Source organism: Salmo salar, chromosome ssa10, assembly GCF_905237065.1.
Source record: "Salmo salar chromosome ssa10, Ssal_v3.1, whole genome shotgun sequence".
Lineage (NCBI taxonomy): Eukaryota > Metazoa > Chordata > Actinopteri > Salmoniformes > Salmonidae > Salmo > Salmo salar.
Genome location: NC_059451.1, coordinates 20292668 through 20318400, shown reverse-complemented (window position 1 = coordinate 20318400; position 25733 = coordinate 20292668). Strand labels below are relative to the sequence as shown.

Sequence of the window (25733 nt, the reverse complement as noted above, 5' to 3'; positions counted from 1 at the left end):
TCTTGTCTTTTTTAAATTTTTTTATTATTGATGATTAATCACACCTTAGTCATTCCAATACCACATGTTTTAATTATCCCAGCAAAATGTTTTATTTTTAAATTTCAGCTTTTCATTTCTCCCACTGACTTATGTCTTGTATATCATATAGTGTGGGAGATAAGGAAGATAAAAGAAAGGGCTTCCTCAAAGTTAATTCACCATTTGACAAAATACATCATGCATGACAATGGTGTCTAGCTGCTGACTTGACCTTCACCTCTGACCTTAACCTCCAGAGTGGATAATATTTTAATCGTTGATAATTTCACTGCACTTATTCCTCCAACAATCTGATATATTTGCGTTAAATATATTTTGATTTTAGTGTGATCAATTTCATTTAGCTTTTTAGCAATGTGATGTAGCGTCACAATGTAACATTATTCTGCATCTCAAATTGTATCTTTATTCTGGATATCACTCCTACTGTGGAATAATATTGTTAAAAACAGCTTGATATTGTACAGCAAACCTCTGTCAGATATCTCTGGCAATAAGTAACAAAGTCTTCCCTCAGATGTGTCACAGCCAGACTGCAGCCTGCAGGGTGTTAATCAGAGCTGACATGATTTATTGTAGATATTATTTGACTTCCACATCCAGTCAAAACCCACAAAGATGCCCAATTTAGAGAGGGACGGACCCTTGTCTGAGCCTTTATGTGCTGGTGAGTTGGGATATGCTTCAATGGAGGAAATTGTGCTCAAACACTGAGAACTTACCTGAGAGGGGACCAGTTAACACCTTGGAACCTTGTGTATTATGGATGGCTGAGATTCTGATCCTAAATGTCTCTTGCAATAACAGAATAGTTAGACTGTTTAACAATAGATTTTTATATGATGTGCTGGAAAACTTTGAGTGAAATGTTTAACAAATATTCCCCCTCCCTGTTTTATCTCATCATTCATTTGCCTTTGTGATGCTTTTGAAATCATGGAGCCTTTTACAATGATGGCAAAACAGTACTTTGACTTCATTGGGAGAATTTTCTCCCTGACATTCACACCAAACCCCCATTCCGGATTAAGAAATCATAGGCCCTGGGGCTTTGTTGTTACAGCCCCCCCTTCCCAGTACACCAGCCTTTTCTGTAAACAAATCTGTGCACCAAGATGCAATTTGATGCTGGGGTAAATTTACTGTTGAAGAAAAAGCCCCTTTATAATAAAGCCAAAATGGGACAAAATTCATCCACAGCGATGTGAGAGACTGAACAAAAACTCCAGGAAGCGTTTGGTTGCAGGACTTGCAGCTAAAGGTGGCACAACCAGTTATTGAGTGTAAGAGGGCAATTACTTTTTCACACAGGAATATTGGATGTTGAATAACTTTGTTAATTAAATAAATAAATAAAGTATTCATTTTTGTGTTATTTGTAAACTCAGGTTCTTTATCTAATATCAGGTTATTTATCTAATATCAGGTTCTTTATCAAATATTAGGTTCTTTATCAAATATTAGGTTCTTTATCAAATATTAGGTTCTTTATCTAATATCAGGTTCTTCATCTAATATCAGGTTCTTTATCAAATATTAGGTTCTTTATCTAATATTAGGTTCTTTATCTAATATCAGGTTCTTTATCTAATATCAGGTCCTTTATCTAATATCAGGTTCTTTATCTAATATCAGGTTCTTTATCTAATATCAGGTTCTTTATCTAATATCAGGTTCTTTATCTAATATCAGGTTCTTTATCAAATATTAGGTTCTTTATCTAATATCAGGTTCTTTATCTAATATCAGGTTCTTTATCTAATATCAGGTTCTTTATCAAATATTAGGTTCTTTATCAAATATTAGGTTCTTTATCTAATATCAGGTTCTTCATCTAATATCAGGTTCTTTATCAAATATTAGGTTCTTTATCTAATATTAGGTTCTTTATCTAATATCAGGTTCTTTATCTAATATCAGGTTCTTTATCAAATATCAGGTTCTTTATCTAATATCAGGTTCTTTATCTAATATTAGGTTTTGGTTGAAGCTCTGATAACATTCAGTATCAAAAATATGAAAATGGGGCAAATACTTTTCCTTAATTTTGGCGTATACCTGTATGCACTTGTGATAAAACTTATTCCACAGTTATTTTTTATGAACTATTGATCCTCTGTGGATAAATTCTGCTCTCTGGTTTATTTTGAACATCGAGAGATGCTCCTGTGGTTGGATAAAAAATTGAGCCTAGCCCCTGACTCACACAATTGACTAGTCACATTTATTTATTATGCAGTTTATTATATAAAAAATATATATTAAAAAATCAGTTACCCAATCAAGGCAGGGCCCCCCAGTTACCCACATGGGCCCCCTACCTCCTCTCCTCCTCCCATCTGATGATTAGCAGATTAGCAAAGGCTATTTATTTTTTACTATTTGCTGCCTCTTGGGCCCCCCACGGGCCGGGGCCCAGGGGCTTCAGCCCCAGTAAGCCCCTGCATTAAGCTGGCTCTGATTGTCCCTCCAGGTAAAAGGCAAATGCAAAGCGTTGTATATGGCCAGGCAGGCCCAGGCCTCTACTAGCCTCTGACAGGTCTGGGAGAGTGTCCAGCTTAATGAACTGGAAGGTGACAGGGTTGACATATCTATATAATCACATTAATTATGTGCATGTGTTTGGAGGCCCCATGTCTGCCGCCTGCAGCCACCATGGCTGTTGCTATAGGGACCAGGCAGCAACCAGGCAGAGGAGACTTCAGACATGGCCTGCAGACTGGCCCTATCCTCAAGGGAGCTGCCCAGACACGACCCCTGTGACACTCTTTTCATTTGGGGAGCAGAGAGGGTGTGCTGACACAGTGTGGGAAAGGGATAATTCTAGCCAATTTCCTCCTAGTTAGTCTAAATTGCAGGGAAATGCTCTATAGGGAGGAATATAGAAGTGTATTCACTGTATGTGATGTCCAGCTGTGATTGTAAGGCATTGTGTACTGTATGCACACTGTCTTTTAATGTTGAAAGCTTTTTGGCTTTTTAAGTGTTCCTCCATTCTTGTTCTCCCCTCAGCTGGAACCTGGTGGTTTGACAGAGTGGTCTGACATTATAATGAGTGACCAGATGTTTTCAATGGACACATGAAAGATAGATACACATGGCAAATATAATTGTATCTGTCTTCAGATTAATTTACATCAAAGGAAATGCTGTGACTTTTTTTTTTTTTTTTTTAAATATCAGTCAATTAGATGTACAGCCCTCAGGTGGTCAAAATAACATACAAGTCAAATCATGTTTATTAAAAGATAGCCACATCGTTAAAATAAGTATGACGTTATGGGCTGTTTTGATAAATACAGCCATCGCTGATACTATTGATGTGCTGCAATAACCTGTGTTTAGAAAATATGTCATATGTGAATGTATGCAAGAATAATGTTTTTCACGTTCTACATTTATCCACAGTTGAAATATACTGAACAAAAATATAAACGGAATATGCAACAATTTCAAAGATTTTGCTGAGTTACAGTTCATAGAAGGAAATCAGTCAATTGAAATTAATTCATTAGGTCCTATTCTATGGATTTTATATGACTGGGAATACAGATATGCATCTGTTAGTTACAGAGATGCCTTAAAAAGGGTAGGGGCGTGGATCAGAAAACCAGTCAGTATCTGGTGGGACCACCACTTCCCTCATGCATCTCCTTCGCATATAGTTGATCAGGCTGTTGATTGTGGAATGTTGTCTCACTCCTCTTCAATGGCTGTGCGAAGTTGCTGGATATTGCCGGGAACTGGAACACGTTGTCGTACACGTTGATCCAGAGCATCCCAAACATGCTCAATGGGTGACATGTCTGGTGAGTATGCAGGCCATGGAAGAACTGGGACATTTTTAGCTTCCAGTAATTGTTTACAGATCCTTGTGACATGGGGCCATGTATTATCATGCTGAAACATGAGGTGATGGCGGCGGATGAATGGCATGACAATGGGCCTCAGGATCTCGTCAAATTATCTCTGTGCATTCAAATTGCCATCGATAAAATGCAATTGTGTTCGTTGTCCGTAGTTTATGCCTGCCCATACCATAACCCCACTGCCACCATGGGGCACTCTGTTCCCAACGTTGACATCTGCAAACCGGTCACCCACACAGCGCCATACACGCTGTCTGCCATCTGCCCGGTGCAGTTGAAACCGTGAAGAGCACACTTCTCCCTCAAAACTTGATACATCTGTGGCATTGCGTTCTGTAACAAAACTGCACATTTTATAATGGCCTTTTATTGTCCCCAGCACAAGGTGCACCTGCGTAATGATCTGCTTCGTGATATGCCACACCTGTCATGTGGATGGATTATCTTGGCAAAGGAGAAATGCTCACGAACAGGGATGTAAACAAATTTGTGCACAACATTTGAGAGAAATAAGCTTTTTGTGTGTATGAGACATTTCTGGGATATTTTATTTCAGCTCATAAAACATGGGGCCAACACTTTACATGTTATGTTTATATTTTTGTTCAGTGTAATTTGTGTCAATATGGACACATATATACAAATGAATTTCATGTTGTCAACCAGAACTCGAAGTGCTCATATAGCCTCTATGTGTATGTCTTCTATACACTAATGATGCAGTTTTATCTGAATACCATCACAGTCCACTGCTTGAATCTGTCACTTTTGTCAGATAATTAACAACCACTAGTAATGGCTGATTCTGTCCTGCATTATGTCTTGCCTCCAGAGGGATAGTGTGAAATATGTTGCCCTCTTGTGGCCAAAATAGTTAACTTCATTGTACACACAAACCCACAATGAGAAACAAAATGGATACAAGATCATTTTACACTATACTTTTTTGCAGACTTTTTAAACACAAAATGGATAAATGAAACAATAACACACCAAAAATCCAGTGCATAATACACAAACATCATTATAATCAAAAACACAAACTCACACAAGCAATAAAAAGTGTCTTGTTTTTTTCATAGACAAAAGTTAATTTATGCAGCTTCTTTGATAGGTGTCTGATTATCAACATACCTTATTCAAATCAAATCAAATCAAATGTATTTATATAGCCCTTCTTACATCAGCTGATATCTCAAAGTGCTGTACAGAAACCCAGCCTAAAATCCCAAACAGCAAGCAATGCAGGTGTAGAAGTATTCCCATTGCCCCACTGCAGGGCTGGATTACCAAACGGGCACGCAGGGGTTGGGGGCCACCTGGAGGTCAGGCTCCCCCCCAGATATCATATGATACTTTAATGTGTAGAATTGCAGGAATTGGCAAAATGTGAACAATAGCATGAGATGAGCTACAAAACGGAACATTTTTCTCTATGACCCATACCAAAAAGTGTAGAATTGCAGAAAATGTGCTTTAAAAATGTATCATTTTCTCTTAGCCTCGTGACAAAATGTAGAATTGTAATATAAGATTTGGTATGGGTCCTCAGATCCTCAAAAGGTTTTTGCTCGGCTTCCGACTACACAGGGTAGTGCGTACAGCCCAGTACATCACTGGGACCAAGCTTCCTGCCATCCAGGATGTCTATACCAGGTGGTGTCAGAGGAAGGCCCTAAAAATTGTCAAAGACTCCAGCCACCCTAGTCATAGACTGTTCACTCTGCTACCGCACGGCAAGCAGTACCAGAGCGCCAAGTCTAGGTCCAAGAAGCTCCTTAATAGCTCCTACCCCCAAGCCATAAGACTCCTGAACATCTAATCAAATGGCTACCCAGACTATTTGAACTGCCCCCCCTATGCATAGTCACTTTAATAACTCTACCTAAATGCCCATATTAACTCTATTACCTCGACACCGGTGCCCCCGCACATTGACACATTGACTCTGTACCGGTACCCCCTGTAAATAGCCCCGCAATTGTTATTTACTGCTGCTCTTTAATTATTTGTTATTCTTACCTCTTAGCGACTTACAAATTGGTGCATTCACCTTATGATATCCAGTGGAACAACCACTTTACAATAATGCATCTAAATCTTTTAAGGGGGGGGGTAGAAGGATTACTTTATCCTATCCTAGGTATTCCTTAAAGAGGTGGGGTTTCAGGTGTCTCCGGAAGGTGGTGATTGACTCCGCTGTCCTGGCGTCGTGAGGGAGCTTGTTCCACCATTGGGGTGCCAGAGCAGCGAACAGTTTTGACTGCGCTGAGCGGGAACTGTGCTTCCTCAGAGGTAGGGGGGCCAGCAGGCCAGAGGTGGATGAACGCAGTGCCCTTGTTTGGGTGTAGGGCCTGATCAGAGCCTGAAGGTATGGAGGTGCCGTTCCCTTCACAGCTCCGTAGGCAATCACCATGGTCTTGTAGCGGATGCGAGCTTCAACTGGAAGCCAGTGGAGAGAGCTTAAAACTGCATTGTTGGTTAAGGGCTTGTAAGTAAGCATTTCACTGTAAGGTCTACACCTGTTGTATTCAGCGCATGTGACAAATAACATTTGATTTGATTTTGATTTAAAACTGCACATTTTTTCAATACAAAATATGTTGAAAAGCAGGGGACCTGGAGGTCGGTTCCCCAGTGACCCCAAATGCGGTAGTCCAGCCCTGAGCTTTTTCATTTATTTAAACAAAATAAAGCTCAACTTTATAAAATGGTTATACTGAATATGGACCTTAACTGTTCACAAGGGGGAATAGATTGAAGACGTATAATGATTACTACTGATGGATGATTCTTACATGCCTTTAGATATTTCTAGAAATACATTAGATGCTAAACTTTGGTTTATAGCGAATATTCATATTTAAGAAAATAAACCCATTACATATCCTTTGGTCTTAAATTGATGTCATAATTTTACATGATTAAGGCCAGTGTCCAAAAAGAAATAATTAAACTATGCAGGATATGGTGTAAAAACAAACAGCTTTGCTCAGTATTATTTTAGTCTTAAAAAGCAACACTAAACCTTTATAATGGAACCAATGATCTAAATCCCTGAGAGACTTAAAAATGCACAGATTTTAAATAGAATAATCCATAAATGCAGATTACATTTTTGTTTGTCTGTGATCAATTCCTATCCAGACCAACTTCCCACTCACTATCACGAGGCCATGCCCATTGAGACCATGATAGATGAATAGAACCTTGCTGCTCCCTAATTGGTCTCCTGTGAGCTGACCACTTCATTGATTTTGGGCTGAAGGATAAACTAAGCATTAAAGTTACATATGTACATTAACTGGGGACCTGAATGTGAAGTATTAATCGGAAACACTGTGCTCTAAGTTACGTGGCTAAATGACTGATGCTCTCACCCCTGCTCTGCTCTGTGCTGTAGCACAAGCAGGAGGAGAGAACCGCATTGATGTGTGATTTGACACCCCTCTGAACCAACACAGAGACAAACCAACCAAACCCAACAACAACACACCCACTGTATCTCCTCACTGTATCAAGATCAGAGAGGCAGTGCCACATGTTCATTGCCCACAATGGAGAGTCCAGCCCAGCTCTAAGGGGGGTATTTCTTTCCTCTGGGATGATGTGAACGAGTGAACCCCATCTCCCCATTCTCCTCTCTCTGTGTGTTGGAAGCCATGTGGCAGGATTTTTGTGTGTGGTAGTCGCTGCCAGCTATCTCTGCCACCCATCGCTGATTTCTAATTGCCTCAGGGGCAGCCCTCCTTTCTCCTCTGCCCCGTGCTGAGCCAGGTAGGGAACACCTCCTTTGGGGAAATCCTCTCTCTCATTGGCTGGGTAGGGCTCCTGGGGGGTGTGGTGAGCGGAATCGGAGGTGCTCATTGGAGAGTGCTGCCTCAAGTGGCGCACGGGCGGAGAGGTCGGGGAGCAGATGTGCTCCGGGGAGGAGCGCTCCGATTTGATGCTGAGGTTGAGGGAGGGGTGAGGAGGAGGGGTGGGGGTTGAGGACTGAGAAGGAAAAGAGCACCCTCCACTGGACATCCTGGTACACAGCAAGCGGACAGAGAAAAGAGAACGGTATATGCATGCATGATATAGTATGAAATGAATCCTCACTTGCTATTTTTCCTATAGAGGTCACTAGTAAACACTAGTAGACACACAACACTATCAGGTCCCTCACTGTGCGAAGTTCAACACTGAGTAATTGAGTAAGGTGTATATTGGGCGGCAATATAGTGGTTAGAGCGTTAGGCCAGTAACTGAAAGGTTGCTAGATTGAATCCCCGAGCTGACAAGGTAAAAATCTGTCGTTCTGCCCCTGGACAAGGCAGTTAACCCACTGTTCCTAGGCCGTCATTGAAAATAAGAATTTGTTCATAACTGACTTGCCTAGTTAAATAAAGTATCAGTGGTCTTACGCTGGGCTGAGGTGAGGTACATGCTGCTCCTGTGGTTGTGCTGTCTGCCATGGGTTCACTGTCCCACGCTGTAGACTCACAGCATGGGAGAAACCTGGGTGACTGTAGTCTGGGAGGGAAGAGGAGAATTATTGTAAATCACTAACCAAGAAGCCGGTGAAGATTTAAGAGGAGCAGAGCTGCAGCCTTACCAGATGGTCCAGCAGAGGAGAGGCTGTAGCCCCCCAGACCATGGCTCAGCAGACCTGTTTTCCCCATTGCCAGCATGTGGTTCCCTGGGTGCATGCCCGGGTACAGTAGGCCTCTCTGAACATCACATGGAGAGAGATATTTTTTCTTTGTCTTAGCAGGGAGTCCCATTGAGACTAAGGTCTCTTTCACAAGGGAGCCATGCAAATACACACTTTACAAATAGCACATAATACAAATATACAAGATTACCACAAAAAAAACACACTCAAGAGAAACAATCACATTCCTCAGCAAAGAGGTCCCCAATTAACAATTTGAAATGCCAAAGAGACTGAAGGGATCTCCAGAGTTAGCCATCCCTGAGACTGGGTATGGTAACTCATACGTCTAAAAGTTAGTAATGATGTTAGGTACGGGGGGAAGTTTTTGCAAGAGAGCTTTATAAATAAAAAGAGAGCAATAAATTGACCTCCACAACTTCAAAGAGGGCCGGCATACTTTTTGTTAAAGAATGCGATGTGTACTGAACCTGTCGCCCATAATAAAGCACAATGTGCTATGAAAAACTGCATCTAACGGCTTTAATGTAGTGTCAGCTGCATTCATATAGATGATGTCGCCATAGTCTAAAACCGGTAGGAACATTGACTGAATAATCTGCTTTCTGCTATTTAACGAGTGGCAGGACCTATTTCTATAGAAGAAGCCCATTTTAATTCTCAACTTCTTAACTAACTCATCAATATGCTTTTTAAAAGGTAGCTTTTCATCAATCCAATTGCCCAGATATTTACAAGAGTGGACACGGTCAATGTGGTTACCATCCAAAGTAAATATGCCTAATCTATTCATTAATTACTGGTTGGTCCTCTGATTGTCCTTTCGTAATGGCATCGTCATAACCCTGCTTTCCGATTAGTCCTTCATAAGGATATCATCATAACCCTGCGCTCTGATTGATCCCTTCATAATGAGATCATCATAACCCTGTCCTCTGATTGGTCCTTCATAATTACATCATAATGACATTGTTATGACACTGCTCTCTGATTGACACATCATAATGACATCGTCATAGCCCTGCTCTCTAATTGGGCACTTCATAAAAACATTGTCCTAACCCTAATCTCAGATTGGTCCCTTTGTAATATCATCGTCATAAACATGCTCTCTGATTGGTTCATCATAATGACATCATCATAACCCTGCTCTCTTATCGGTCGATTCGTAATTACATAATCTTAAACCTGCTCTCTGATTGGTCCCATCGTAATAACATCCTCAAAACTCTGCTCTCTGATTGGTCCCTTCATAATGACATCGTCATAACCCTGCTCTCTGATTGGTCCTTCATAATCACCATGAGTGGTTTGATTTTTGATTTGATTTGATTTGGATCTCTTTTAGTCCCCATTTGGACTAATCTTCCAAGAGTCCTTAAATATTAAAATACAATTTATATACGAACACAATTTCACATATAACACACTATTACAAACATACATAATATTCTAACGTAATAAACCAATAAATAATCAATCTAAAAAATATGAATTCTTCATCTACTGTAATCCCACAACATTTCTGTGTATTATATTTAAATTGTTTTAAAATAATGTTTACATTTATATATTGAAAGGTTTCTGATTTGCTCAGTTAATTTATTCAATTTCTTTATTGCTCTAAATCGAAATGTTCTTTTGCCTATTTCTCTTTTCTGTCTGGATAACGCATAGATGGTGGACAATCTATTCCTAGTATTTACGGAATGTCTGTCTCTTACCAACTGATTACCGTTGTGAATTGTACTTGGCCGTTTTAAATGATGTATATTATGAAATAAAATAAGCATGTTTTTTTCAATTATCTTGTCGATTGATGACCAACCAAGAACATTGCGTATGACTGCAACAGAAAAACCATATCTCCACCGTAAAACAATCCTGTGGTAGTGGTAGTGGAACTATGTAGCCTGCAGTACTGCAGTACCTCATGCTAACCTCGCGTTATGACTGACAAGTAGGATTTAAGAGATCCTTACAGAACTGCTAAAGTTGGCGCGTGTGCCACCCATGCCAGGGTGGCTCTCTGTCCGCCGGTTCTCACTGCCCAGATTCAAAGGGGGAGGAGTCTTCATCTCCAAGGCCCGGCTCAGGTTGCCATGGGAGAACATAGAGTTGCCAATACCTGAACAGAGAGAACACAAATAGGAAGTGAGAACAAGATGTTTCACTCACCGACAGAACCCTCAATCACTCTCTCTCAATCTCTCTCACTCCCTCTGCCTGTAAAATACATTTTTTAGGAATCAATTTTGGATCTCTAATAGACGTCTGCCACTTCAGATACTTTAGATTATCAAAACGTACATTATTAATGTCAACCTGATAACGAAAAATGTATTCACACATTAACTTAGTAAGCATAATACGTATTTTTACCATACATTTAGCTCTGATCTGTATTGATAATTGCATATTACAAGCATCGTACAGTAGTGTAGTCTTTCAAAATGCTGATTTAATTGACTACAAAGCTTGGTTGCGATCACACACCATCGAGTGGCATCCCTACGCATGTCTACTAATAACTATAGGGTGTGAAGAGTGAGGGCTTGAGCTGAGCTGAGATGACCAGCAGGTGCAACACACTCACTGCTCAGAAACCACAGATCAGCCTCCAGACGCTGTTTCACTTGTGGGGACTGTTTCAGACAGCACACACATATGTGCGTACACACACACACACACACACACACACACACACACACACACACACACACACACACACACACACACACACACACACACACACACACACACACACACACACACACACACACACACACACACACACACACACACACACACACACTCACTCACTCACTCACTCACTTCCTGTGTGCACAGCTGGCTGCACAGCACTGAGGTGGACTCACACTCATGGACACTCATCCATACCAGCCATTCTGTAGACAAATCATGCCAAGAATGGTACCTCTAACCCTCTAGGAATGTTTGCAAAGAGGAACTAGGGGGCCAGGTCACCTGAGTGTGGGGACATGAAGGCAGCATGGCAGTGCGGCCCTGCAGGGCTGGCTGAGCCTGGTCTGGGGCCCAGGGGCTTGAAGGCCGGGGGTCTGTGGGAGCTCTGGCTGGGGTTGGAGGAGTTGGGGTATCCATTCTCACAGCCAGTAGACACCAGGAACTGGGCCTCTGGTGAGTGCAAGGAGGGGGCCTGAGGAGAAATATGAGAGAGTGTCTGTTTGAGTTAAGATTTCAAAGTTAGGTTTATTGCAGCTGCATTGCAGAGCTAAAGTGTCTCTATGAGTACAACATGTGCTCACTGAGTCAAATGAATGGTTTGACTGTTCAATAATTTAGCCATTCTTCACAGAATAAAAGAAATCAATGAAACAACTTTAGTTAATGTACAGCCTTTAGCTCAGACAGCATCTGTCTGATAAGACCAGTGTGAGTACTAACGTAGTAGCGCTGGCGGGCCAGGGAGAGGTCCATGCCCTCGCTGTGTGGGCCATACTTCTCTGCTGCCACCTGCATAGGTTCCTCCGTGTCCAGCAGCTCTGTCCCGTCCAGGCCCAGGCCCTTCCTCCGCAGAGTCTACAGTAGCAGGACAGAGGAAAGAGCAGCACACAGACATTACCTCAAGGATACAGCACTATTTATACTATTGATTCTTGGGGATGTCCTAACAATACAGAAGTGGACTGTACCAACATTGTTTTTTCAATGCTTTGTGGGGGAGCCCAAGTAAGCATTTCATAAACCTATGCATTCCAACGTCAATGCACTCTCAACAGTGTGTCTTTATTGGGAATTCATGTAATTGTAACCTTGCATGTAATTACGCAACAGATTACTATACGTATAGGAGAACATGTTGAGTAACGTGTGGAGCTGTAATGTATTTATACCTCCAGTATGTCTGTGTTGGTCCTGCTCTCGTGAGGCTCGCTGTACTCTGTGTACTTGAGCAGGACCTTGTCCATGTCAGTGCTGGCGTACTGGAACAGACGGTTGGTGCTGTTGAAGATGATGAGGGCGATCTCACAGTCACACAGCACACTCAGCTCATACGCTTTCTTCATCAGGCCAAACTTACGCTTGGTGAATGTCACCTGGGAACAGAAATATATTGGTCCATGTATTATTTGGTCTGTGACTGTTTAACTATACCATGTTAAATGTAATAATCAATCAATAGTGATAGAATAATTAAAGAGTTGTACCTGTCGATTCCGCTGGTCCAGGATACGAGAGATTTGTATTTTTTTCCTTCCCATTGTGTTTACGGTCTGCGTGTCTGACAGATGGCTTAACACTGTGAAAATAGATATATATAAAAAAATCTAAACTCAGTCATTTGAACTCATCCCCTGTTCAGCACAGCATGTAAATGTCATCCTAGTAACTAAAAAGTTTATTTAAGTTAACTTTATTTCATCAGGATATCCCATTGAGTTATATAGTCTTTTGTAAATCTCAAGGCAACATCAACAGCCCATTACACAATCAAACCTAGCTAACTTTCAAAATGCAAGCCATATGGTTGAGACCTCTGGCCGCTTCATAAAGGGTTACGGGTAGGCTCATACACAGTGGTGCCACTCAACCTTATCGAAATAAGAGCACCAACCACCATACAGTATGGGTCTTAACCTTCAGACAATTCTGATGGGAAAATGGCATGTGTTTTGTTTAAGCGACGTAAGTCCCACCCTTCCCCCTTGTCATGCAGCCTGTATATTTATACTCTGATGAGGCGATGGGGGATAAAGTTAGAGCAGTCTGACACCCCCTCAGTCTGGGTTAACCCGGGACCAGAGCTAGCAGGGTTACAAATATAAACCAGTCAGCTTGTAAGGTACAACAGGCCCTGGTGAAACCAGCGGAAGAAAAACAGTGGGTTTTCGAAAAGGGAAAGTTCTACACCACCCCCTCTTCTCCCATGTTCAGGTTCAGAAAAAAAGATGGTAGAGACATACGGGCAGGCCTGCTCATGTCTTAGGTCAGTTAGGATCACCACTTTATTTTAAGAATGTGAAATTAAATATTTCTTTCATCACATTCCCAGTGGGTCAGAAGTATACATACACTCAATTAGTATTTGGTAGCATTGCCTTTAAATTGTTTAACTTGGGTCAAACGTTCCGGGTAGCCTTCCACAAGCTTCCCACAATAAGTTGGGTAAATTTTGGCCCATTCCTCCTGACAGAGCTGGTGCAACTGAGTCAGATTTGTAGGCCTCCTTGCTCGCACACGTTTTTTCAGTTCTGTCCACAAATTTTCTATGGGATTGAGGTCAGAGCTTTGTGATGGCCACACCAATAACTTGACTTTGTTGTTCTTAAGCCACTTTACCACAGCTTTGGAAGTATGCTTGGGGTCATTGTCCATTTGGAAGACCCATTTGCAACCAAGCTAAAACTTCCTGACTGATGTCTTGAGATGTTGCTTCAATATATCCACATCATTTTCCTGCCTCATGATGCCATCTATTTTGTGAAGTGCACCAGTCTCTCCTGCAGCAATGCACCCCCACAACATGATGCTGCCACCCCCGTGCTTCACGGTTGGGATGGTGTTCTTCGGCTTGCAAGCATCCCCCTTTTTCCTCCTAACATAATGATGGTCATTATGGCCAAACAGTTCTATTTTTGTTTCATCAGACCAGACAACATTTCTCCAAAAAGTACGATCTTTGTCCCCATGTGCAGTTGCAAACCGTAGTCTGACTTTTTTATGCGGTTTTGGAGCAGTGGCTTCTCCTTGGTGAGCGGCCTTTCAGGTTATGTCGATATAGGACTCGTTTTACTGTGGATATAAACATTTTTGTACCTGTTTCGTCCAGCATCTTCACAAGGTCCTTTGCTGTTGTTCTGGGATTGATTTGAACTTTTCGCACCAAAATACGTTCATCTCTAGGAGACAGAACGCGTCTCCTTCCTGAACGGTATGACGGCTGCGTGGTCCCATGGTGTTTATACTTGCGTACTATTGTTTGTACAGATGAATGTGGTACCTTCAGGCATTTGGAAATTGCTCCCAAGGATGAACCAGACTTGTGGAGGTCTACAGTTCTTTTTCTGAGGTCTTGGCTGATTTCTTTTAATTTTCCCATGATGTCAAGCAAAGAGGCACTGAGTTTGAAGGCAGGCCTTGAAATACATCTACAGGTACACCTCCAATTGACTCAAAGTATGTCAATTAGCCTAATCAGAAGCTTCTAAAACCATGACGTCATTTTCTGGAATTTTCCAAGCTGTTTAAAGGCACAATCAACTTAGTGTATGTAAACTTCTGATCCACTGGAATTGTGATACAGTGAATTATAAGTGAAATAATCTGTCTGTAAACAATTGTTGGAAAAATGACTTGTGTCATTCACAAAGTAGATGTCCTAACCAACTTGCCAAAACTATAGTTTGTTGACAAGAAATTTGTGGAGTGGTTGAAAAAAGAGTTTTAATGACGCCAACCTACGTGTATGTAAACTTCTGACTTCAACTATATATATATCTTAGAGTCACATTTGGCAGCGATTACAGCTGTGAATCTTTCTGGGTAAGTCTCTAAGACCTTTACACACCTGGATTGCACAATATCTGCTTATTATTTTTGTAATTCTTCAAACTCTGTCAAGTTGGTTGTTCATCATTGCTAGACAGCCATTTTCAAGTCTTGCCATAGATTCTTAAAGCAGATTTAAGTCAAAACTCTAGCTAGGCCACTCAGGAACATTCAGTGTTGTCTTGGTAAGCAACTCCAGTTTATATTTGGCCTTTTGTTTTAGGTTATTGTCCTGCTGAAAGGGGAATTTGTCTCCCAGTGTCTGTTTGAAAGCAGACTGAGTCAGGTTTTCCTATTGGATTTTGCCTGTGCTGAGCTCTATCCTGTTTCTTTTTATCCTAAAAAACTCCCTAGTCCTTGATGATAACAAGCACCCATAACATGATGCAGCCACCACCATGCTTGAAAATATGAAGAGTGGTATTCAAAGATGTGTTTTGTTGGATTTGCCCCAAACATAACGCTTTGTATTCAGGACATAAAGATATTTTCTTTGCCAATGGTTTTGTAGTTTCACTTTCGTGCCTTATTGCAAACAGGATGCATGCTTTGGAATATTTGTATTCTGTACAAGCTTCCTACTATTCATTTAGGTTAGTATTGTCAAATCAAATCAAATCAAATTGTATTAGCCACATGCGCAGAATACAACAGGTGAAATGGTAACTTACGAGCCCCTAACCGACAGTGCAGTTCCAAAAAATATGGAAAAGAATAAGAGATAAAAGTAACAAGTAATTAAAGAGGAGCAGTAAAAAATAACAATATATACAGGGGGGTGCCGGTACAGAGTCAATGTGCGGGGGCACCGGTTAGTTGAGGTAGTATGTACATGTAGGTAGAGTTAATTAAAGTGACTATGCATAGATGACAAGAGAGAGTGGCAGTGGTGTGGAGAAGGGAGGCGGGGGACAATGTGAATAGTCTGGGTAGCCATTTGACTAGATGTTCAGGAGACTTATGGCTTGTGGGTAGAATCTGTTTAGAAGCCTCTTGGACCTAGACTTGGCGCTCCGGTACCGCTTGCCATGTGGTAGCAGAGAGACCAGTCTATGACTAGGGTGGCTGGAGTCTTTGACAATTTTCAGGGCCTTCCTCTGACACCGCCTGGTATAGAGGTCCTGGATGGCAGGAAGCTTGGCCCCAGTGATGTACAAGTCCATACGCACCACCCTCTGTAGTGCCTTGCTGTCGGAGGCCGAGCAGTTGCCATACCAGGCAGTGATGCAACCAGTCAGGATGCTCTCGATGGTGCAGCTGTAGAACCTTTTGAGGATCTGAGGACCCATGCCAAATCTTTTCAGTCTCCTGAGGGGGAATAGGTTTGTCGTGCCTGCTTCACGACTGTCATGGGGTGCTTGGATTATGATAGTTTGTTGGTGATGTGGACACCAAGGAACTTGAAGCTCTCAACCTGCTCCACTGCAGCCCTGTCGATGAGAATGGGGGCGTGCTTGGTCCTCTTTTTCCTGTAGTCCACAATAATCTCCTTTGTCTTGATCACGTTGAGGGAGAGGTTGTTGTCCTGGCACCACACGGCCAGGTCTCTGACCTCCTCCCTATAGGCTGTCTCGTTGTTGTCGGTGATCAGGCCTACCACTGTTGTGTCATCGTCAAATTTAATGATGGTTTTGGAGTCGTGCCTGGCCATGCAGTCATGAGTGAACAGGGAGAACAGGAGGGGGCTGAGCACGCACCCCTGAGGTGCACCTGTGTTGAGGATCAGCATGGCGGATGTGTTGTTACCTACCCTGAACAACTGGGGTCGGCCCGTCAGGAAGTCCAGGATCCAGTTGCAGAGGGAGGTGTTTAGTCCCAGGGTCCTGAGTTTATTGATGAGCTTTGAGGGCACTATGGTGTTGTAACTACAATTGTGGGGTAACTACAATGTTGTTGATCCATCCTCAGTTTTCTCTTATCACAACTATTAAACTCTGTAACTATTTCAAAATCACCATTGGCCTCATGGTGAAATCCCTGAGCGGTTTCCTTCCTCTCCGGCAACTGAGTTAGGAAGGACACCTGTATCTTTGTAGTGACTGGGTGTATTGATACACCGTCCAAAGTGTAATTAATAACTTCACCATGTTCAAAAGGGATATTCAATGTCTGCTTTTTTTCCTAATTTACCAATAGGTGCCCTTCTTTGTGAGGCATTGGAAAACCTCCCTGGTCTTTGTGATTTAATCTCTTTGAAATTCACTGCCTGACTGAGGGACCTTACAGATAATTGTATGTGTGGGGTAGAGAGATGAGGTAGTCATTCAAAAATCATGTTAAACACTATTATTGCACACAGAGTGAGTCCATGCAACTTATTATGGGACTTAATAAGCACATTTGTTCTCCTTAACTAACAACTTTGCCTTGCCATAACAATAGGTTGAATACTTATTGACTCAAGACATTTCAGCTTTTTATTTTTAATTAATAAGTAAACATTTCTAGAAACAAAATTCCACTTTGATATTATGGGGTATTGTTTTTAGGCTAGTGACACAACATCTCCATTTAATCCATTTTAAATTCAGGCTTTAACAAATTTAAAATGTGGAAAAAGTCAAGGGGTGTGAATACTTTCTGAAGGCACTGTATATAATTGCGTTGTAAACACAGCAATATACAAATCAAGATCAAGAACGTCACATTTATAAATGACATTGAGCATAACAATAGTATCCACAATATATCATAAAAAACTTTACACGTAAGATAAGTACATGGTTGAGATCAGAAAAGTAGGTCTAGTACAACTCTCTGCGTCCCTGTCCTCAGCTGGCAGTAACTGACTGTACTGTCTCTACTGATGCAAAGCCCAGAGGAGTTTTCCCTTCTCATATTGGACACGTATGACCTCTATATTTAGAAGCCACATCCAAATGGTGAGTGAGCGGATATGGTGCCGGTGTTCCCACGACCCCCAGAGTGCCCACTGCCCCCTTGCCCACGCTTGGCACACAGGCATTCAGGGCATTTCTGAGGAATCCACCTCTGTGCCCCTATCATTACCTTATAAAGTATCCACTGGACTCAGCCTCTAAGGCAAGACACTTACACCTCAAACTGTAAAATAGAACAGAATCAATCAATGTGTTGAAAAATATCCATCGTTGGTACTCCATTTTCGATGACTGAAACTTCTCTGAATAATAGTGCTTTATTAAGACTGACAGAATTAGAAAGTAGACAAGTCTCCTAAATCTATAGTACAGCGAACTAGTAACAGATACTGGGGCAAAATAGTTGTAACTGCTCAGCTATTGGATTGCACAAACAAAAGGTCCACCAAGAACACACCAAATGACTGCACCAATTATGATTGCATCATCTTGCATTGTACTGAATAAAAAATACTATTGTTTTCTGCAACTGAGAGGAGAACTCTACATGACTAGCATGTACAGTTCTGCAGAAGAGAGCATCTCGCCTCAGATGTAAATGAAGACAGTAGAGGGAAGTGGAAGACCCGAGCTACAGAGAGGCCAGAGAGATCTTTATCACATTGGGGTTTACAGAAAGTTCCTTTCTCTCAGAATTACACACCACACCACCCCCCCCCCCACCACCCCCCCACACACACACACACACACACACATCAGGCAAATATAGCATTTACCTCCCCTCTAAACAGTGAGGACTTGGCCCTCTCACCGTTGTTTTGATGGTTTCTCAAACCCCCAACGACGAAGCCAGTAAACCTGCACAAGCCTAATGTCAGCTAATTCTGGATAATGCAGTCTACATGACAACCGCCACTTGAGGTCTCAAACAGGCTCATAAAAGTCAAGTTAGAGAGAAATGTACCTGAGTTTCACTCTCTGTAAAAACCATTGGAGTGTTGTTGAGAATGTACATTTGGCTGCCTTGGGGGGGTAGAGCAAATGTTACGGTTTTAATTTCCAATGATCTTGTTCACACACTATAAGATGGAATCCAATTACTTTTTGCCACTCAAGAGGCCATGGTATTCAAGACCAGGAAAATGCCTGTGGTAAGCTATAGATGATATACTGTATACAGTAAGTGGAGTAGAAAATAACACAAGTATTTTGTGTCCTGTAATAGTGCAATAATTGCACTCACACACAGTTGCCCCAGGGTCTCGAGCTCCTAGGGACAGAGTGCAGCTTCCTCTGACACCTTCCCAGAGGCCAGACAGTGGAAACGAGACCATACACACTAACAGAGCAGGCCTCTAGCACAGTCAGGCCCTCTCTCCCAAAGACACCCTGGCTGTCCCCAGGGACACCACAGGGTGAACAACACCGACAACAAACAGTTTTGTCATTACCAGTCAACGCTGTAGCACTACTTCATATGAGTGAGTGAAGGACTTGATACAGAGGTGTGATACTTCTCACTAACACACTGGCTTTAATTATAGCAATTCCAGTGAACGTTAAATGGGAACTTACTCGTGAACACGGATCATTGCTGTAAATGTACATGACAATAACAACTGTGTCATTCCACATTCCATTAAATAAATTAAATGGAAACTTGCTAATGTTCACCCCTTGCAGAAGGAGAAAGCAAACATTTCTCCTTTAAGGCCTATAACTGTGAACAGAGAACCAAACTCTTAGATGAATGCTACCATACAATATTAGCTGGGAAAAAGCATAAAAGCAGAGTGTTTTCAGTATTAGTTTTTGATGCTCCAGTCATTTCAGTTCAATGGCAAGATGAGAAACCAGGCCCCAAAATTGAAAGCAGGAATCCTATTTGCATAACCCAATACATAAAGCCCCCCCAAGCCAAGGCAAACATGCCGACACGAACGCTTATTGACTCAACAAACCTTGACATAAAATGCAGATTATTATAAAAAAAGTTAACACTTCATTCATTGCTGAATTGATCACAGATTAAGGTTTGTGTGAAATATTCTAAAAGCAATGCAGTGGGCCAATACAGTATCAATTTGCAAGACTGATTTATGGTTAAAAAAATCTATATTTCACCCCATGTTTATTTAAAACTCGAATGTGACACAGCAGGGTCAGACAGTTTATGCGCTTTGTTATTTGCAATGACTCCCTGGCTGGACATTTGCAAAGCAGAGGTGAGGAAATATCTGTCTAATTTTAACAGGAGATAATTAAATTGCCTGTATATTTTGGATTGAGTCAGAATAGACACACACTATGGGCAGGACACCTGATCTTTCTGGAAGAGCTTCAGGATTTTTGTGAACCACAGAGACATGTCAAGACCATAGTGTCATGCCTCAGCTTAGAGACAGAGACAGAGAGAGACAGAGATGTAGTCATGACTGCAACAGGGGCAATAGGTTCAATACTGAGTGCCCAAGTTTAGTGGTTTTATTATAAAACCAAAAGGTCAAAGATGCTCTCTTTTAGAAACAAACATATTGCTGTCCATGGAAAAGCAACTTGAGAACAAGAATAACAAACACAGATGTTGTCAAGTCATGCAAAGAATTTAAACTTTCAGTTCACGATGAACAAATATTTGTTGTAAGCATTGGAAATACAGTATGTCAGTGTTTTACTGGAAATTGTTGAGAGTTAAATATTCTACTTTGAAAATATGTTTTTCTTTATGTATCCTAACCATATAATTTGTGCCTTCCTGTTGATTCTTGCACATTCTCTGTTGGCTATGCTTTGCTCCAAGTTAAGATTTTTGCAGGAGCTGAATGAAAGGATAAAAATGGAAGCATAAATAAAATGCATTTAAAGCAGCCACTGGACCAGATTCCACTTTACATATTTGCTCCACGGCAAATCTTTCCTTCATGATAGAAAATCCTGCGTCCCTATTGTGACAGTATAATGTACACCCACTAAGCAACTGGCATCATCTAAAATGAATTTAGTCCATACAAATAGTGTTTCAGTGTTCTCTAGCATTTACAAAATGCTCCATAAAAATATGCATCATTTAAAAAGGAAGTGTACATGCAATGGGAATGAACTACTGTACCTGTATATAGGCCTGATGGACACACACAATACACCCCCCAAATATACATTATTTACCCACCGTATAAAGACTATACAGTGCCTATCATAAGTATTCACCCCCTTGGATTTCTTCAAATGTTGGTGCGTAAGAAATTGTGATTTTTATTTGTAATTTATCTACACAAAATATTCCATAATGTCAAAGAGAAAATATATATATATTTGTTTTGCAAATAAATAAAAAATAAATAACTAGAATCTCTTGGTTATATAAGTATTCACCCCCTTTGTTATGGCAAGCCTAAATAAGTTCCTGGGTAAAGATTTGCTAAACAAATCACATATAAGTTGCATGGACTCTGTGTTCAATAATAGAGGTTAACAAGATTTTTTTATGACTACCTCATCTCTGAACCCCACACACAAATTTATGTAAGGTCCCTCAGTCCAGTAGTACATTTCTAGCACAGATTCAATCACAAAACCAGGGAGCTTTTCAATGTCTTGAAAAGAAGGGCACCAATTGGTAGCCACAGCGCATTTGGAAAGTATTCAGACCCCTTCCTTTTTTCACATTTTGTTACGTTACAGACTTATTCTAAAAATTATTAATTTAATATGTTTCCTCATCAATCTACACAATACCCTATAATGACAAATCAAAATCCGTTTATTTTTATTTATTTTTTGCTAATAAAAAAAAAAGATTAAATAAAATACCTTATTTACATAAGTACTCAGAGCCTTTGCTATGAGACTAGAAGTTGAGCTCAGGTGCATCCTGTTCCCATTGTTCATGCTTGGGATGTTTCTACAACTTGATTGAAGTCCACTGTGGTAAATTTAAATGATTGGACCTGATTTGGAAAGGCACACACCTGTCTACATAATGTCCCACAGTTAACAATGCATGTCAGAGCAAAAACCAAGCCATGAGGTCGAAGGAATTGTCAGTGGAGCTCTGAGACAGGATTGTGTCGAAGCACAGATCTGGGGAAGGGTACCAAAAAATGTCTGCAGCATTGAAGGTCCCCAAGAACACAGTGGCCTAAATCATTCTTAAATGGAAGAAGTTTGGAACCACAAAGTCTCTTCCTAGAGCTGGCTGCCTGGCCAAACGGAGAAATCGGGGGAGAAGGGCCTTGGTCAGGGAGGTGACCAAGAACCTGATGGTCATTCTGAGAGAGCTCCAGAGTTCCTCTGTGGAGATGGGAGAACCTTCCAGAAGGACATCCATTTCTGCAGCACTCCACCAATCAGGTCTTTATGATAGAGTGGCCAGATGGAAGCCACTCCTCAGTAAAAGGCATATGACAGCCCGCTTGGAGTTTGCCCAAAGTCACCTAGAGAACTCTCAGACCATGAGAAACAAGATTCTCTGGTCTGACAAAACCAAGATTGAACTATTTGGCCTGAATGCCAAGTGTCACGTCTGGAGGAAACCTAGCACCATCCTTAAGGTGAAGCACGGTGGTGGCAGCATCATGCTGTGGGGATGTTTTTCAGCGGCAGGGACTGGGAGACTAGTCAGGATTGAGGGAAAGATGAACTGAGCAAAGTACAGAGAGATCCTTGATGAAAACCTGTAGCTCAGTTGGTAGAGCATGGTGTTTGCAACGCCAGGGTTGTGGTTTCGATTCCCACGGGGGGCCAGCACAGAAAAAAAAAAATGTATGAAATTGTATGAAATGTATGCATTCACTACTGTAAGTCGCTCTGGATAAGAGCGTCTGCTAAATGACTAAAATGTAAAATGTAAAAACCTGCTCTAGAGTACTCAGGACCTCAGACTGGGGCGAAGGATCACCTTCCAACAGGACAACGACCCTAAGCACACAGCCAAGACAATGCAGGAGTGGCTTTGGGACAAGTCTCTGAATGTCCTTGAGTGGCCCAGCCAGAGCCTGGACTTGAACCTGATCGAACATCTCTGGAGAGACCTGAAAATAGCTGTGCAGCAATGCTCCTTATCCAACCTGACAAAGTTTGAGAGGATCTGCAGAGCAGAATGGGAGAAACTCCCCAAATACAGGTGTCCCAAGCTTGTAGCGTCATACCCAAGAAGACTCAAGGCTGTAATCGCTGCGAAAGGTGCTTCAACAAAGTACTGAGTAAATATTATATTTCAGTTGTTAATTTGTAATATATGTGCAAAAATTTCAAAACCTGTTTTTGAATTGTCATTATGGGGTATTGTGTGTAGATTGATCAGGATTTTTTTTTTTTTTATTTTAGAACAAGGCTGTAACGTAACAAAATGTGGAAAAAGTCAAGAGGTCTGAATACTATCAGAATGCACTGTAGGTCATTTAAAAAAATAAAAAGCAGACACTGCATATCCCTTTGAGCATGGTGAAGTAATTAACTAGGCTTTGGATGGTGAATCAATAGACCCAGTCACCACAAAGATACAAGCGTCCTTCCTAACTGAGTTGCCAGAGAAGAAGGAAACCGCTCAGGGATTTCAGCATAAGGCCAATGGTGATTTTAAAACAGTTATGAAGTTTTATGGCTGTGATAGGAGAGAACTGAGGATGGATCCACAATACTAACATAAATGACAGAGTGAAAAGAAGGAAGCCTGTACAGAATTAAAAATATTACATAACATGCATCCTGTTTGCAACAAGGCAGTAAAGTAATGCTCCAAAAAGGTGGCAAATAAATCTACTTTTTGTCCTGAATAAAAAAATATATGTTTGGGGCAAATCCAACACAACACAACACTGAGTACCACTCTTCATATTTTTCAGCATGGTGGTGGCTGCATCATTATATGGGTATGCTTGTCCTCGGCAAGGACTGGTGAGCTTTTCAGGATAAAAACAAACGTAATGGAGCTAAGCACAGGCAAAATCCTAGAGGAAAACCTGATTCAGTCTGTTTTCCATCAGACTCCGGGAGGGAGACTAATCTTTCAACAAGACAATAACCTACAACACAAGGCCAAAGGTACACTGGAGTTGCTTACCAAGAAGGAAGTGAATGTTCCTGAGTGGCCTACTTACAGTTTTGACTTAAATCTGCTTGAAAATATATGGCAAGACATGAAAATGTCTGTCTAGCAATGATCAACAACCAACTTGACAGAGCTTGAAGAATTTTGAAAAGAATAATAGGCAAATATTACACAGTCTAGGTGTGCAAACTCTTAGAGACTTACTCAAAAAGACTCAAAGCTGTAATCACTGCCAATGGTGATTCTAACATGTATTGACTCCGGGGGGTGAATACTTGTCTAAGCAAGATATATTAGTGTTTTATTTTTATAACATTTACATGTTTTATTTGGAATTACAGAATAGTCTGTGTACACTGTTGGCAGAAATTACAATTAAATACATTTTAATCCCACGTTGTAACACAATAAACTGTGAAGAACTCCAAGGGGGTGAATACTTATGATAGGCACAGTACTTGTCAGTCATTACTATGATGTGCAGATACATCAATTCGTTGAAAGTGTTATGTCTTGATAGGTACACTTGTGGCATTATTGATCCACTACTGTAAATATGTAAGAATCTCGCCATCCATTTCCTTTCATCTTCAATTATGACACAAATATGATCTGACTTAGGGATGACTCATAGTGGGATAGAGCCAAAGAATGCAAATGTATTATTTGTCATGCAAGGGTTAGGCTTACTTTCCCCATTACTTTCTCTATTGGATGAAGTCTCACGTTTCATCTGCCTGAACAACACAACTAGCTTCTTGCTAACATTAGAAACATCTTTCATTGATCCTATCTCTTTTGACCAAGAGGAACCCATCAATAAAAACAGGCCTCCCGATGATTGACCCTTTGAATGTAGCCTATCAAGTGGAATACTGTGTCAAATATAGCATAACCAGGCACATGACAGTCTTTAGTAAATTATACAACTGGGCAACAGCACTATAAATACAGCTGTGAGGCCTGCATGTGTCGTTGTTAATAATACATAAGACTCCCAAATAATTACTGCATTTCTGATGCAAAAATACTCGGTTAATAATAGTATTTAGGTCCCAGAGTTACTCATTCCTAAGTATCTACTATAAATTAGTTAAACAGTAATAGCATATTACTAGCCTATGCCATAATTTACAGTTTTCTCAGAGTAGCACAGATCATTTTAAGGAAACTCTGAGTGGAGGCAAAATGTATATTGTTTTTGATAAGAAGAAAACAATGACTGCTCCCAGCTCACCTGTTCTTCGATATCTCTCCGGTGTCACGTTCGGCCCTGTTCTTAACTGTAGGTTACTCTGTGTTTGAGCCGGTATTGACTGATAAATAGGACAGCAGTGTCTATATTACAATTTTTTGGAATGTCTTTAAATAATTCAAGAACTATTCGTTGTCGTTGAAGAGAATACGAGGTGCCGTGGCTAGAAATGTCCACCTGATGCTAGATGACAATGATTCAGGAGCGCTCCTTTCAACCGCGCACATTTCCAGCAGCAACAGCTGGCTGCAGCCCATTTGTAAATGACCATATACCGCCCTTTCGGCTGTGCCCGTTGGCTCCGCCTCCCTGATGGAAATCATTTCAGTTGACGAGAGACTAGAAGGGCCGTTCAATGAAGGCTGTCACAATTGACTACCCAAATACCAGTGGTGGGAAAAGTACCCAAATGTCATACTTGAGTAAAAGATACCTTCGTAGAAAATGACTCAAGTAAGTTACCCAGTAAAATACAACTTGAGTAAAAGTC

General features: G+C 41.1%; 1 protein-coding gene across 1 annotated transcript; it reads right to left on the bottom strand.

The window, feature by feature from the left end:
* Window positions 1-6301: 6301 nt before the first annotated feature.
* LOC106613729 (myocyte-specific enhancer factor 2B) lies at window positions 6302-25490 on the bottom strand. Its single transcript, XM_014216284.2, has 9 exons — window positions 25226-25490; window positions 12759-12850; window positions 12444-12647; window positions 11995-12129; window positions 11557-11746; window positions 10551-10696; window positions 8509-8623; window positions 8318-8426; window positions 6302-7938 (listed from the first exon to the last, which is right to left on the bottom strand). The coding sequence occupies exons 2-9, from the start codon at window positions 12810-12812 to the stop codon at window positions 7611-7613; spliced, it is 1281 nt and encodes a 426-aa protein (XP_014071759.1). The 5' UTR covers window positions 12813-12850; window positions 25226-25490; the 3' UTR covers window positions 6302-7610.
* Between the last annotated feature and the right edge of the window lie 243 nt (window positions 25491-25733).

Coding starts and splice junctions, on each gene's coding strand:
- LOC106613729 (XM_014216284.2), bottom strand. CDS start 12,812: ATGGGAAGGAAAAAAATACAAATCTCTCGTATCCTGGACCAGCGGAAT. Junction 10,697..11,556: donor CTTCATGTCCCCACACTCAG/GTGACCTGGCCC, acceptor CTCTCTGTTCAG/GTATTGGCAACTCTATGTTC. Junction 8,624..10,550: donor GCGCCAACTTTAGCAGTTCT/GTAAGGATCTCT, acceptor TGTGATGTTCAG/AGAGGCCTACTGTACCCGGG.